Source organism: Bubalus kerabau, chromosome 9 (genome assembly GCF_029407905.1).
Source record: "Bubalus kerabau isolate K-KA32 ecotype Philippines breed swamp buffalo chromosome 9, PCC_UOA_SB_1v2, whole genome shotgun sequence".
Lineage (NCBI taxonomy): Eukaryota > Metazoa > Chordata > Mammalia > Artiodactyla > Bovidae > Bubalus > Bubalus kerabau.
Window position 1 is genome coordinate 41,103,421 of NC_073632.1, and position 13,432 is coordinate 41,116,852.

Sequence of the window (13,432 nt, forward strand, 5' to 3'; positions counted from 1 at the left end):
ATAAAGTTACCTCCTTTTATTTCTTAAAGATATTGTTTATCAGTTCATGGCAGTAGTTTCTTTTGTAATGTCATATATAAATATTAATTAACAAGAGGGTGAGAAAATCATGTACATTCACTATATTAATAGAACCACTATTTTTGCTTTCTCATGTTATCTGTTAATTACTTTCTTAACATTATACTGTGTATCCATTACAGGAAAACAATAAACATTTCTAAAAGCAAGTTACTCTATATGGTATATAGTTTAAGTACTACTAATTTTTTCTTCTTTTTTTTTCCTCCAACAAGGATCAAGACTCTCTAAAGAAAAGCCAAGGTGTTGGTCCAATTAGAAAAGTTCTCCTCCTTAAGGAAGATCATGAAGGCCTTGGCATTTCAATTACAGTAAGAAGTAGTGCTTCCAGTCTCCTTTTCTCTACACTTCTCTAGTATAATCACACTCCTTTGTTGAACATCACTGGGAAATAAAGTATTCTGAATATATTTTCTAAATAACTAAACTTATCCCCATGGGTAATAGCACTTTTGTGTAAACATTTTTCTTTTTTTGGTATGGAAATCTTCCTAATAAGTGTTAAGTATTACTTTAAAGTATGTTTTCAGTAGTCATTGTTTATCATTTTTATTATGACTCATATCATAGTTCTGCACCACATCCTGTGATGCCTATAAGAGCCTTTGGGATTGGATAGGACTGTTTTCTTCTGTGTTAAATGACCCCAGATTGTATTGTTCTTTTCTCTAAAGTATTTGCTGTCTTTCTCTTGTCTCATTTCTTGGCTGTCAGATTTCACTGGCTCTTAGGTCCAAGTATTCCTCTTTTTAAATGTTGATTCCTTTACAAACAGTTGTCTTGGACAGCCTTCTTGAGAGCAATCTATTTTGAAATACGTATAACTAGAGCATTTTGGAAAATCCCATGGACGGAAGAGCCTGGTAGGCTGCAGTCCATGGAGTTGCTAAGAGTCAGACACAACTGAGCGACTTCACTTTCACTTTTCATTTTCATGCATTGGAGAAGGAAATGGCAACCCACTCCAGTGTTCTTGCCTGGAGAATCCCAGGGACGGGGGAGCCTGGTAGGCTGCTGTCTCAGGGGTCACACAGAGTCAGACACGACTGAAGCGACTTAGCAGCAGCAGCAGCAGCAGCAGAGCATTTTGCTGTTCAGTGCTTTGTTCCAAATCAATAAATAAGCTGGCTTTTTATACTTAGGCACTGCAGAAGTTTATTTACTTTCTGGTATTGTATTATTTACTGTAGAAATGTTTCTTATAATAAAAAGTTTATCTAATAGATCTTTATTGAATATACCTACCTTTTTGAGTATACTTCCCTCAAACAGCATAAGTTTAGTAAGAGAAATAAGACACACACATAATTATGATTACAGCTAGAAAGTGAAAGGTACCAAATGCTATATTTCATTAATTTTGCATTGCATATTTTTTCACATTTTAACATCTATGACATTCAGATTCATCTTATAGTTATTTTTGTGGAACATAAATAATGGTTTTTTTCTTATGGTTCATTGGGATTTTGATAAAATCTGATAATACTATGGACTACTAATACATAAAATATTTATGTTTAAGAGAGTTAAGCCAATTGTTCTTTCGGTTTTTCAGGGTTCTTTTTTTTTTTAATTCTGTAATGCATTTTAAAAAGCACATATACGTTAATCATTTTACTTAGAGGTAACTCTTTGATATTCATGATAGTTTGATTTACCATTACCTAAGTAGCAAATAGGATATCACTCAGCATTTATAGAGACAGTATAGGTGCTTATTGAAATGTTTTTAGAAAAATATTTTATCAGAATAGTGTGCTACTATGCCGTCTATGGGGTCGCACAGAGTTGGACATGACTGAAGCAACTTACCAGCATACAAAGGTAAACTAGTTCGCTGCTTTTTTTTTTTTTGACTAGGGTGGAAAGGAACATGGTGTTCCAATCCTCATTTCTGAGATCCACCCAGGGCAACCTGCTGATAGATGTGGAGGGCTGCACGTTGGAGATGCTATTCTGGCTGTTAATGGAGTTAACCTACGGGACACAAAGCATAAAGAAGCTGTAACCATTCTTTCCCAGCAGGTAAGTTCCCTTTATATAATTAAAATTGGATCTCTCCGTTGTTCCTTTTTGAGTCTATTGAATAGATGATAACTTCCCGAGGAGGTTTCTCAGGTAGTAAAGTGTTTATCTATAGATACTAGTTTCCTTTGACTTGACCCTTTTTTAGAAAACATTCAGCCAGATTTACTGAAAAAGATTTTGTTTGCTCTTCTTCACAGCTGTATAGCTTTGAGCAGGTTACTTAAGTCCTTAGTGCTGCAGTGTCCTCATCTGAGAGCTGGAAGGATTAAGTATGTTAATACATATAAAGTGTTCAGAACAGGACTTGGTTCTTGGAAAGCAAAACATCGTTAATGACTAAAACACTATATAGATATGAAGTATTATAGAAAAAACAATGCTAGAAGTAGATTGATTTTACAGTCCTGAATGTTAGAAGTCAAGCATTGTTAGAAATCTTTTAACCAACCCTCTTATTTAAAATGAGTGAAATAAAGTGCTTAGAAATTAATTTACTCAAGGTTGCAGAACAAATAGATTAAAGAATTGAGATTCATATACAGGAGTCATATTTGTTATCCAGAAAAATTAAGATGTAAAAAATGTTTTGTTTTTTCTTTCAAGAATAGGTATAAGGGAATTAGAGAGGTGTTGGTTAGTACATTGAGATGTTCATTGGATCATCAGTATAGTATGCCAGAGCAGACTTTAATTTCAGAGTTGAAAGTGAATTTCTAGCTCATTTAGTTCAGTTCTACTTGATGCATAAATAACTACAGTTTCACTAAATGAATGTGTGTGTGTTGCATGTTCAGTCGTGTCTGACTCTTTGCGACCCCATGGACCCACCAGACTCCGCTGACCATGGAATTTTCCAGGCAAGAATACTGGAGTGGGTTGCCAGTTCCTATGTCAGGGGATCTTCCTGACCCAGGGATCGAACCCACGTCTCTTGCATCTCCTGCATTGGCAGGGGGATTCATTTCTACTGTGCCACCTGGGAAATAATTGTATTCAGTATTAAAGGGAGGACTTGTTGGTGATAATGCAGTCTATTTCATTGTTTTTTAGACTGCTGATTTTTAGAAAGCTCTTCCTCATATTAAACCTAAAATCTCTTTCTACATGACAGCTACCACAGACCTGATTCTGTCATCTAAAGAACTTTACTGAAGACCACTACAATGTGGGAGACCCAGATTCAATTCTTGGGTTGGAAAGATCCCCTGGAGAAGGAAATGGCTACCCACCCCAGGACTCTTGCCTGGAGAATTCCATGGATAGTACAGTCCATGGGGTCGTATAGAGTTGGACATGACTGAGCGACTAACACACTGCTTTTACCAACTCCCCAAGTGTTATTTTTAAAGTATTATCTGATAAGGGAGATTTAAGAATGCAGCACTAGTCTCTTTAAGTTGATGTTTTCTCAGTCCAACTTGGCTGGCATCCTGTAGTGTAAGAGTGGGATGAATGGCTGCTGAGGCAAAGGGGACATAAACAGGCAGTTCATGAGATACAAAATTTTATGGAAATGCTGAACACATGTTAAAGTTCTGAAGGATAACCTTAAACTGCTGGGAAAGAGGAGCACCAAAGAGACTTAATGGGTAGCAATTAAAAAAAAAAAAAGGGCATGCTTTCTTTTGAGCAAAGGCAGGCCATAATTTTCAGAGAATTGCAAACACTGGTCTTTTGTGTAGTGATTGTAGTCTCTTATTAAGTGACAATTATAGCTCGGAATTTTTTTAATATAAAATAATCTATAACTTTTTACTTGAACATGAAGTTGTTATTAAAGAATAAAATATAAATATTACACATTTAGTCTAGTATAGGAGAAAGAGGAAGGACTTCGGAGTCAATTTCTGTTTTTCTGTTTTACTTGTTCATCTTATTGAGTTATCAGCCCTCTCCAGGACTCACTCAGGTTTCTCATTCATGTACAGGGGACTACAATAGAGTTGTTCTGAGAATTGAAGGATATAATTTTGAACAATAGACACAGTAATTGGTATTATTACTCAACAGAATACCTTGACCAACAACTATGTCTGGCTCTCAGTGACAGTTAAGGAAGTGCTCGAGACCTATTGAGTAAGAAACAAGAAATCATTGTGTAGAGGTTTCTTGAATTAGTCAAAGAAAAGTTTGTGTGGTGCCCTTAGGTGCAACTTTAATATCTGACTATTAGATAGATTTTCTGAATTGCTACTATGTAAAGTATAAAATGACAAAATGACTTTTAAACTGAACACTTTGTTCTGAAATTCTGTAAATTGAATAATCATCCTTTTTTGTTTTAGGTCTTTTGGGGAAAATATTTTGATCAGGAGAAAGATCTGTAGTACTGAAAGGAAATTACGTGTACCTCTTGAGAGTCTAAAATTTCACTATTTGTTGTCTTGAAAGGAGCTACATCTGAGGCCCAACTGTTGCTTCTCACCCCAGAGACTTTGGAAATCTTTTAAAGTTACAGTCACTTGGTTTTCTCATTTTCTTTTCCCCATTTTAGAGAGGAGAGATTGAATTTGAAGTAGTTTACGTGGCTCCTGAAGTGGATTCTGATGATGAAAATGTAGAGTATGAAGATGAGAGTGGACATCGTTACCGTTTGTACCTTGATGAATTAGAGGGAAGTAGTAATCCTGGTGCTAGTTGTAAAGATACAAGTGGGGAAATCAAAATGTTACAAGGTAAAAATCACCGTGAACGTTATAATTAATGTATTTACTCTCAATAAACTTAAAAAATATAAAAGACTTAGATGTTCTTTGTAACACTGTTTTAATAATGGGGAAACCAGCATTAACAGAGTAGATAGCTTTCCCTTGCTAGATTATAGCTTTATTATACACCAGTAATTATGCCAATATTTTATTTACATGTCAGTTCTTCTAGATTTACCTTGGACAAATATATGAGCAGTTACTAAACTATAGCTAATCCTTGAAATATAAATAAAATTCAAGTTTTCTAGACAAAAACAAAGGCCAACATGCCTTTTAGAGTAGATGCGCATTCTTCTCTCATAATGCAGTGATTTTACGGGCTGAATTTGAATAAGTAATTAGACTGTTATCTCGTGATTGTTATTGGAATCAGGATATGTAATCTTGAGGATGTTGGGTTTAGTTCCTTTGCTATCATCTATACATATTTTAAAGAACAATTCTAGCACTTTTATATGGAGCAGTGGTGCTTAAATTGTGATCCATAGATCTGTAGGGGACCCTGAGACCTTTCAGGGAGTTCTGAGATGCAAGCTTTTCATACTAATAACTACCAAGGCATTGGTTGTCGTGTGTTGATACTCACACTGACGGTACAGAATCAACGGTGGTGCAGCCGTTGGTGCCTTAGTATGAGTCAAGGCAAGTAGCACTGCTTTACTAGGGATCACTGTGCTCTTCCTTGTCATCTGCTCAGAATAAAAAAGAAGAAAATGCCAGTTTCTTAAGAATATCCTCTATAAAATAGTAAAAGGTATTCATTTTATTAAATGTCGAGTATATGACTTTTTAATTATTCTGTGTGATGAAGTGGGAAGTATGCATAGCATTGAGTTTATATGCTGGACTAAGATGCTAGTCTTGAGGAAAAGTACTTAAGTGATTAATTTGCTAGCTGAATTAGCCGTTCTTTTCATGGATGACAATTTTTACTTGAAAGAATGACAAATTATGGTTGTTCAGACTATTTGGTAGCCATTTTCTTTAAAATGAACAAGGTGAATCCATCACTTCAAGAACAACTGACAGTATTTATTGCCAGTGATAAAATGTGAGCTTTCACGTGGAAATCAGAATTTTGTAAAACACATATCAACCACCATGAGCTTGACAGCTTCCTGACACTTAAAGAGCTTTTCTAATAAGATTGGTGGTGATACTAATGAGTATGATTTTTTTGATACAGTAAAATGAAATGTGTCAGCTTTTGCAATTGTTGCATAATTCAGGGATCTAATACTTTTGAAATGACCAGCGTGTGATATTACTGAATCCTGCTTGGGTGAAAGAGCCATTCAAAAGTGCAATATAGACAAATGATTTTAATGCATCCGAGTGTGAAAGTTCATTGATATAGTTTTAGATTTTATATTGTAAAATTTGGTATAATATCAAAGAAGAATATTGACAGTTACTTGAAAAGGCTAAGTTACTCTCCCCTCTTCAGAGTTACACATCTACGTGAAGTGAACTTTCTTCACGTGCTTCTAACTGATTGAGTGAAAGCCGATATGAGAATCTAGCAGTCTTATGTAAAGCCAGATATTAAAGATACTTGCAAAATTGTGACATTCCTCTAAGTTTTTAGAAATTAGAATTATTTTCACTAAACAGATATTTATGTTAACATTTATGGAGTTTATTACCATTTTTAACAAAGTATTTTTTTTTTTGATTTCTCAGTTTTAATCACTAATGTGGTAAACGTCAGTACATCACTTACTATTAATAACCTACATGAAAAAAAACTCTTTGCAGTTCTCAGTTCTTAAGAGCGTAAAGGCATCCTGACATCAAAAAGTTTGAGAACTTGTGGCACAGAGTGTTACAGTAGACTGATGAACTGTTGTCCTTTGGGTGAGCTTGTGTGTTGTAAAGTATCTGTACAAAGACAGCAGTCGCATTTGGTCTCCCTGTGCGTCTTGAACAAAACCATTGTGTCAGTGTGCCAAAACCTTGCACTATTGAGCTGCTTTTCTTTTGATTTTGTTTTCTTTTTCCTTTTCTTCTGTTTTTTTTTTTTTTTTTGGTCAGGATTAGAAGGCTTATCCCTTCCTTTTTGCAGCTGAGGCTTTTTTAAAGGGTTTCCTTGTCACCTATATAAATTGCAAACCATTTAAAATGTGACCCAAATAACCAAACATGTATACTCTTAGGATACATTACTATTAACTGATCACAAATCACAAGAAATGTATCCATTGGTTATCTTTTTAGCATGTATCCATGTTTCATAGCTCACTAAGCAGATTTCATAGTCAACTTTCATTTATTTGCAAGCCTATTATCTGTTTTGTAGATTGACCAAATTAGTTTTAAATTTTATCTGGACATTGTCTTACCAACTGGTTAGATTTAGTAAATAAACTACTATGTGCCTCAGTGAGCTGAAGTTAAATAATTTGAAAGCAAAATGTAAAAGAAAAATGTACAGTTCCATAGGTATTTGTGTTAAGTAGAACTGATTGAATCTTGCAGTTGTGTGTATCAATTCTGAATTTCATGAATAATTTGGTAGGAAATTTTATATAATTTTTAGATAGGTCCAGTAGATAATATTAAAAACATTTGTACAGTGTTTGATATCTGCTATAAGGAAGCATTCCTTTGTCAGAAATTGCTGTCTTGATTAATCTAGGGCCCCATTATTTGCTTCATATTACTATTATTAGTTACAGTGGACTTTGTTATTGCTCAACAAAAGTATGATTTTTTTTAATTAGGAAGTATCTGCTTATTTTCTCTTTCAGGATTTAATAAGAAGGCAGTTACTGATGGACACGAAAATGGAGACCTAGGAGCTTCAAGTGAAACTCCTCTAGAAGACAATGCTTCTAAACTAGATGATCTACACAGTCTGTATCATAAAAAGTCTTATTAAATTGACTGTATCTTCAGACAAGATTGTTAATCAGACTATTCTGAATTTGGGGCACTAGGGAAGATGGTGACAAAGACTATACAAGACTTAAGGAGGCTGTTTATTGCCTAAATGAAAGGCGGGTACCTCAGGGCTTCATGTGAACAATTCTAAATGCATAAAACTCCCTGTTTTCTGTAGTATACCATAATTAGCTATTGCATGAAAAGCAATTTTGATTTTCTTCAAATTTATAAAGTACCAAAGCATGTGTTTCCCAAAAGGATAGTATTAGGCTCTGAAGTACCAAATGAAGCACTGCTGTTTTATTTGATTCCTTTTCCATTTAGTAGGACAGTGCTAACTGGATTTTTTTTTTTTTTTTCAAGGAATAGCCTTTAAATATAAGAGAATAAATGAATTCATATCGTATGTTCCAGAATGTTAGTGTGATGTTTCAAAGGACAGAACTTGACTCAGTGAATTACAGAAATGTAGGCTTGACTTAAATTTGTTTTTTAACTGAAAGAATGGTTTTAGTGTTTTTTTGTAATTTAATGTGCTTCCTGATGTCTAAATCAGTTCTTAATGATCATTTATTATAATGAGTTTGCATTTCAATGTTATTCATGCAGTACAGAATAGTTTTCTTTAAGCAATCCTGTATCAATCAATGCTGCACTAGAAATAGTTTCAGTTATTGTACTTTTCAGGTTTTTTAAAAGAAATGCAGATGAGTGTGAAATATCTGTTCTCAATTATGTTGATTTGTGTGCGCGGTATTGGAGCATTATGTTATTAATGTTTAGTCACCAATGCTTTTTTTCTGGAATCCACGAAAGGCAGTTTTATACATTTTGAGTTGTTCATGTTTGTATTGTGATAGTCCTAGCACTTAAAGGTACATTTTTTTTCTGGCGGTTAAAGCTCAAATTTATTACTATATCAATGAGATACATTTAATTCAAACAGCAGTTTTCTCTCAAAGTGCTGATAACTAACTGATTTGCCAATAATCTATAAATCTGAGGCACTGGTGGTGGGCAGGATAAAGTGAACACGTTTTGATATGATAACTTTTTGGTTGGCTTTTCAGTGTTAAGTTTGACTAAAGTGCTTTTCATATGCAAACTAGATTTGCTACTTCTCTTATCCCAGGAATAAGCTTGGAGTGCCTGCTCTCTTCTGTGCTGTTCTGCAGGCCACTGTACCCTGCAGGGAAAAGTGAGAAACGTTGCATTTGAAGAGATCATAGTTTTGCCAATATCATTGTTTTAAAGAATATACATTTGAGGGAATATAAATTGGGAGAAGGCTTTTAGAGTATTATCAGTATCTCATTTCTAATACTCAGATGTTATGTGATACAAAACATATTCTCTTGTCTTTCCTAGATGCACTATATATTTGTTCATAGGTAAATCTACAAAATGTATATACTTTATTTGGTGGTTTTGCTATTTATAAATTTTATGTTTTACCTGTTACTCATTTATGGTTTGTTTTGGTAGTTTTGTTCATCTGTATATCACCACGTTAATTTGTAATAGGAAATGCACTTCGTAGTATATGTGGTTACTGATATTAAAATACCTTTTAGCATAATATTGCCTCTGAGCAAAAACTAGTATTTAACTGTACAACTGAATAAGGAAGCCACATGTTATTGTTTGCTCCTGACAGGCTAGAACTCTTAAAAGAAAAATGTTTCCTCCTCATGCATTCCCCCTACTCTAGCACATGCCCCCATGCATGATATGAGATCTATAAACTGGATTTTAACCAGTGTATTCATTCAGTCAAAAAAAATTTCCATTGTCACATATCTGAAAGCTTTTTTGTTGTGACTTGAAACTATGTTATTCTTATCTTTTTAAAAGACCATCCAGGATGGGATGGCCTTGGCAGTTTTTCAGAGAGTATCTTTTATCTACTAAGACTGAATCCTTAGGAAATATTAACCAAAGCCTTTTGATTTTCAAGAGCTAATATGTTTATAAAGAGTTTTTTTAAGAGCCTTGAGTTGGCATTTCTATGAGGACGCTGTGTAATGTAAAGGGTTGTATGAGATGGTTATGATAGAAACTCCCTTCTTGGGCTGATAAGCAAAATGAAAAATGTTCCAGTTTAAAATTACAGAGGTCAGTTCCCATTTCATTCCTGCTTCACCTTGGTTTGCAGCCTATGTGAGAGCACTGTTGCTCAGGGATTACTATGAGATTCCCATCTGGTGTTTAGAAAGTACTTGGTTAAAAGTTCCTTTTAGAATATATGGTCTTTGGGAGATGAACTGAGAATTACAGACTCTTTCCAAAGGTCTAAATGAGAAACAGTTTTTATGTTTTCACATTTGTAGGAAAGAAACTTATTTCTAGGACAAAACCAGATAAGGAGAGAACTGTTGCAAAGCCATTACAGTTAAAAAGAAAAAAAAAAAAAGTATACAGATGCACACACAAACAGAAAGCTGAGAAAAAAATTTCAAGAGTATGAGGGTTGTATGTATGTGTGTATATATTTACATTTAACTTCTACAGTTCTAAGTGTCTGTGACTTTGATGGTAAACAGCATTTGGGTTATGAGACTTTAAAACAGATTGAAAAGACATGAAAATTTTGAGATCCTTGGTAATATAAACAAATGGTTTTGGCTGACTTAACAGTTGTCAAAAGTTAGCTCAGCGTTTCTTTGGTGCTGGTTCTACCCTCCCCCCCTCCCCACTGTAGACTTTGTTTTCATGTTTAGAAACAAAATATATTGATTCATGTGTAAGTTGCATATTTCTGATGTCCTTATTATGTAATGCGCTATCCCAGCTACCCAGTTTTCCATGTGGGGTTGGCCTCAAATCTATAGGATTTTTGACAAATGTACCATATGTAGTTGCGTTGAGTTTTAGTATTTTTTTATTAGCCTGTAAATAAAGATGGCATCTCTCCTATATTAAAATGGTATTAATCTCATTTAAAAATAAACATTTTACAAGTCTTTCATGTTAAGGCTTTTCTTTATTTCCAGTAGCTTCTGTCATTTGTGTCAGTGAGTCGTGAAGTCCATGGTTGAGACTTCCATGCTCCCGGTGCAAGGGGCTCAGTTAGATCCGTGGCCTGGGATATAGGGTCCATCATGCCACACAGTGCAGCAAAAAGAAAAAGAAAATTGATATACAGTGTTGTCCTTGAGGGTAACATTGATAAAAATTAGACAATGAGGGATTTCCCTCGCGGTCCAGTTGTTAAGACTCCACACTTCCCATGCAGGGTATAAGGGTTCAATCCCTGCTCGGGGACCTAAGATCCCACATGCCATTCAGTGTGACCAAAAAAATAATAATAATAAAAAAATTGTTTCTAATTAGATACTGTGTAAGAGGATGTTCATCTATTTTATCATCTAAGCATATATAATTTAGAAGTTCTTAAATTGTGTCTAATAATTTTTAGACATATCTATAAACTTTGTTCAGTTTGCTCCTCACAAGGTTTGTATGTGGTCATGTATAGTCAACCTAAGAACTAGGTGTAAAATATGTAGGAATGTTATTTCTTTGTCAAGGGTATTTGAGGTCAGTCAGGAGGAAAAACTCAAAAATGGTATTTTATTCTTAAGTATTAATTAATGTAAAGCATATTTCAGAAATTTCCTTCATGATGAACATTTGGGGCTTCCCTGGTGGCTCAGACAGTAAAGAATCTGCCTGCAGTGCGGGAGACACGGCTTCGATTCCTGTGTTGGAAATATCCCCTAGAGAAGGGAATGGCTACCCACTCCAGTATTCTTGCCTGGAGAATTCCATGGACAGAGGAGCCTGGAGGGCTATAGTCCATGGTGTCTCAAAGAGTCGGACATGACTGAGCAACTAACACTGTCACTTTATGAACATATAAACATACTTTTTTATTTTTTTGTCATTGAGTAACTTTGATTCAGTCCTAATACTGTATGCTATGTGTCAGCTCCCAGTTCACCAGTTTGGAAAAGTCTTTTCCCCAAAATTCATCTACATAGGATATTGTTCAGTTCATGAAATAAAAAAGATTATTTGTGTTTTCATTATTAATTAGTGTTCTAGATTAGGGGATTTTATAATTAACTTTTTTTTTTTAGCTGAGAAATATTAACTTTTTTTTTTTTTTTTAAGCTGAGAAGTATTAATGCAAATTATTATGTGCTGTTGGTGCTAAATATTTGTCTGATAAATCTTTTTCAGGTGTATTTTGAGAGCTACAGTCATGGTTGTAGCAGCCAGGAGAATGCACCTCTCATCTCTTCAGCAGGAGGGAACATAAGGGACTAAAGGCCCTGCAGCCGCTGCACTTGGTCATCCCGGCCTTAACGCACAGTCTCTGCCTCTTGCCAGCCAGGGACTGAGCCTGGCAGGGAGATGACTCCTTCACTTTGGTTTTAAGACTACCTGACGGTCTTGCCAGACTCCCTTAAGATTGTGTTACAGTCTCTAAGTCACTTTCACTCAACCTTCCTTCTTTTATTTACCTGCATCAGGGCCGGGTTGCCTCCCACCAACCCCAGCACCCCCACTGTTTTTCCTCACCAGTGTTGCCCCTGGTAAATCTGTTCCATAGCTGATCCCTTCTTGGTCTATGTGTCTGCTTCCTGGAAGATCCAGACTAACACAAGTAGCCCAGGAGTGAGATCCAAGAAAACTGGTTAATAGAATAGGAGCTGATTCATCTCTGTTCCAAAGAATGAAGAGGATGACAACCTGGCTGGTAAGTGGCGTCCATATAGGCCCAGGCACAAGGTTATGATCAGTTACTAAATATGTCACAGATGGTGTGCAGAAGAGTTGTCAAAGCAGGCCTGAATTTGAATCTGCAAGGCCTGCTTGCAATGTTCACATACGTCCAGCAGTTTGGATTTCATGGGTGTTCCCCTGTTCTCTTAATTGATAAGGGTGGTTTACTCTGCATGAAGTGTTTGTACAGACATGGGATTTATGTCGAACGCCTGCTTTCCTTTGGGAATCATGCATTTTGGTACATGTTGGGCAAAGAATGCATGCTTAGCTGGGCGCAATAAAAACCCTGGACTCCTATGCCCAGGCTCAGGCCAATTTCCTTGGTGGACGATATTTTATACATATTATACATCTTTCCTGGAGGAATTAAGTTCATGTGTGACTCCATGGCTTCCTCTAGACTTTGTTCATGTACCTTTTCCCTTTGCTGAATTTGCTTGGTGTTCTTTTTCTGTAATAAATCATAGTTGTGAGCACAGGTCTGTGCTTTGTCCTGTGGGTACTTCTAGCAAGTTGCTTAACCTGAGGATGTTCGTAGAGACCCCAGACATAGGTGGTTCAGTTCAGTTCAGTTCAGTTCAGTCACTCAGTCATGTCCGACTCCTTGCGACCCCATGAATTGCAGCACGCCAGGCCTCCCTGTCCATCACCAACTCCCGGAGTTCACTCAACTCACGTCCATTGAGTCCGTGATGCCACCCAGCCATCTCATCCTCTGTTGTCCCCTTCTTCTCCTGCCCCCAATCCCTCCCAGCATCAGAGTCTTTGCCAATGAGTCAGCTCTTCGCATGAGGTGGCCAAAGTACTGGAGTTTCTGCTTCAGCATCATTCCCTCCAAAGAAATCCCAGGGCTGATCTCCTTCAGAATGGACTGGTTGGATTTGCTTAAACTCCAAGGGACTCTCAAGAGTCCTCTCCAACACCACAGTTCAAAGCATCAATTCTTCGGTGCTCAGCCTTCTTCACAGTCCAACTCTCACATCCATACA

At 36.0% G+C, this 13,432-nt stretch overlaps 1 protein-coding gene across 2 annotated transcripts in view; it reads left to right on the plus strand.

Annotated features, from left to right (window-relative positions):
* GOPC (golgi associated PDZ and coiled-coil motif containing) overlaps positions 1 to 10,672 on the plus strand; it is a 39,730-nt gene extending 29,058 nt beyond the window's left edge. For both annotated transcript variants that reach the window (XM_055535083.1, XM_055535084.1), the window contains 4 exons: positions 297 to 392; positions 1,945 to 2,109; positions 4,607 to 4,787; positions 7,574 to 10,672. In XM_055535083.1, coding sequence (XP_055391058.1) covers positions 297 to 392; positions 1,945 to 2,109; positions 4,607 to 4,787; positions 7,574 to 7,704 — 573 coding nt within the window. In that variant the 3' untranslated portion in view covers positions 7,705 to 10,672. The remainder of the gene's footprint in view (positions 1 to 296; positions 393 to 1,944; positions 2,110 to 4,606; positions 4,788 to 7,573) is intronic.
* The last annotated feature ends 2,760 nt before the right edge of the window (positions 10,673 to 13,432 follow it).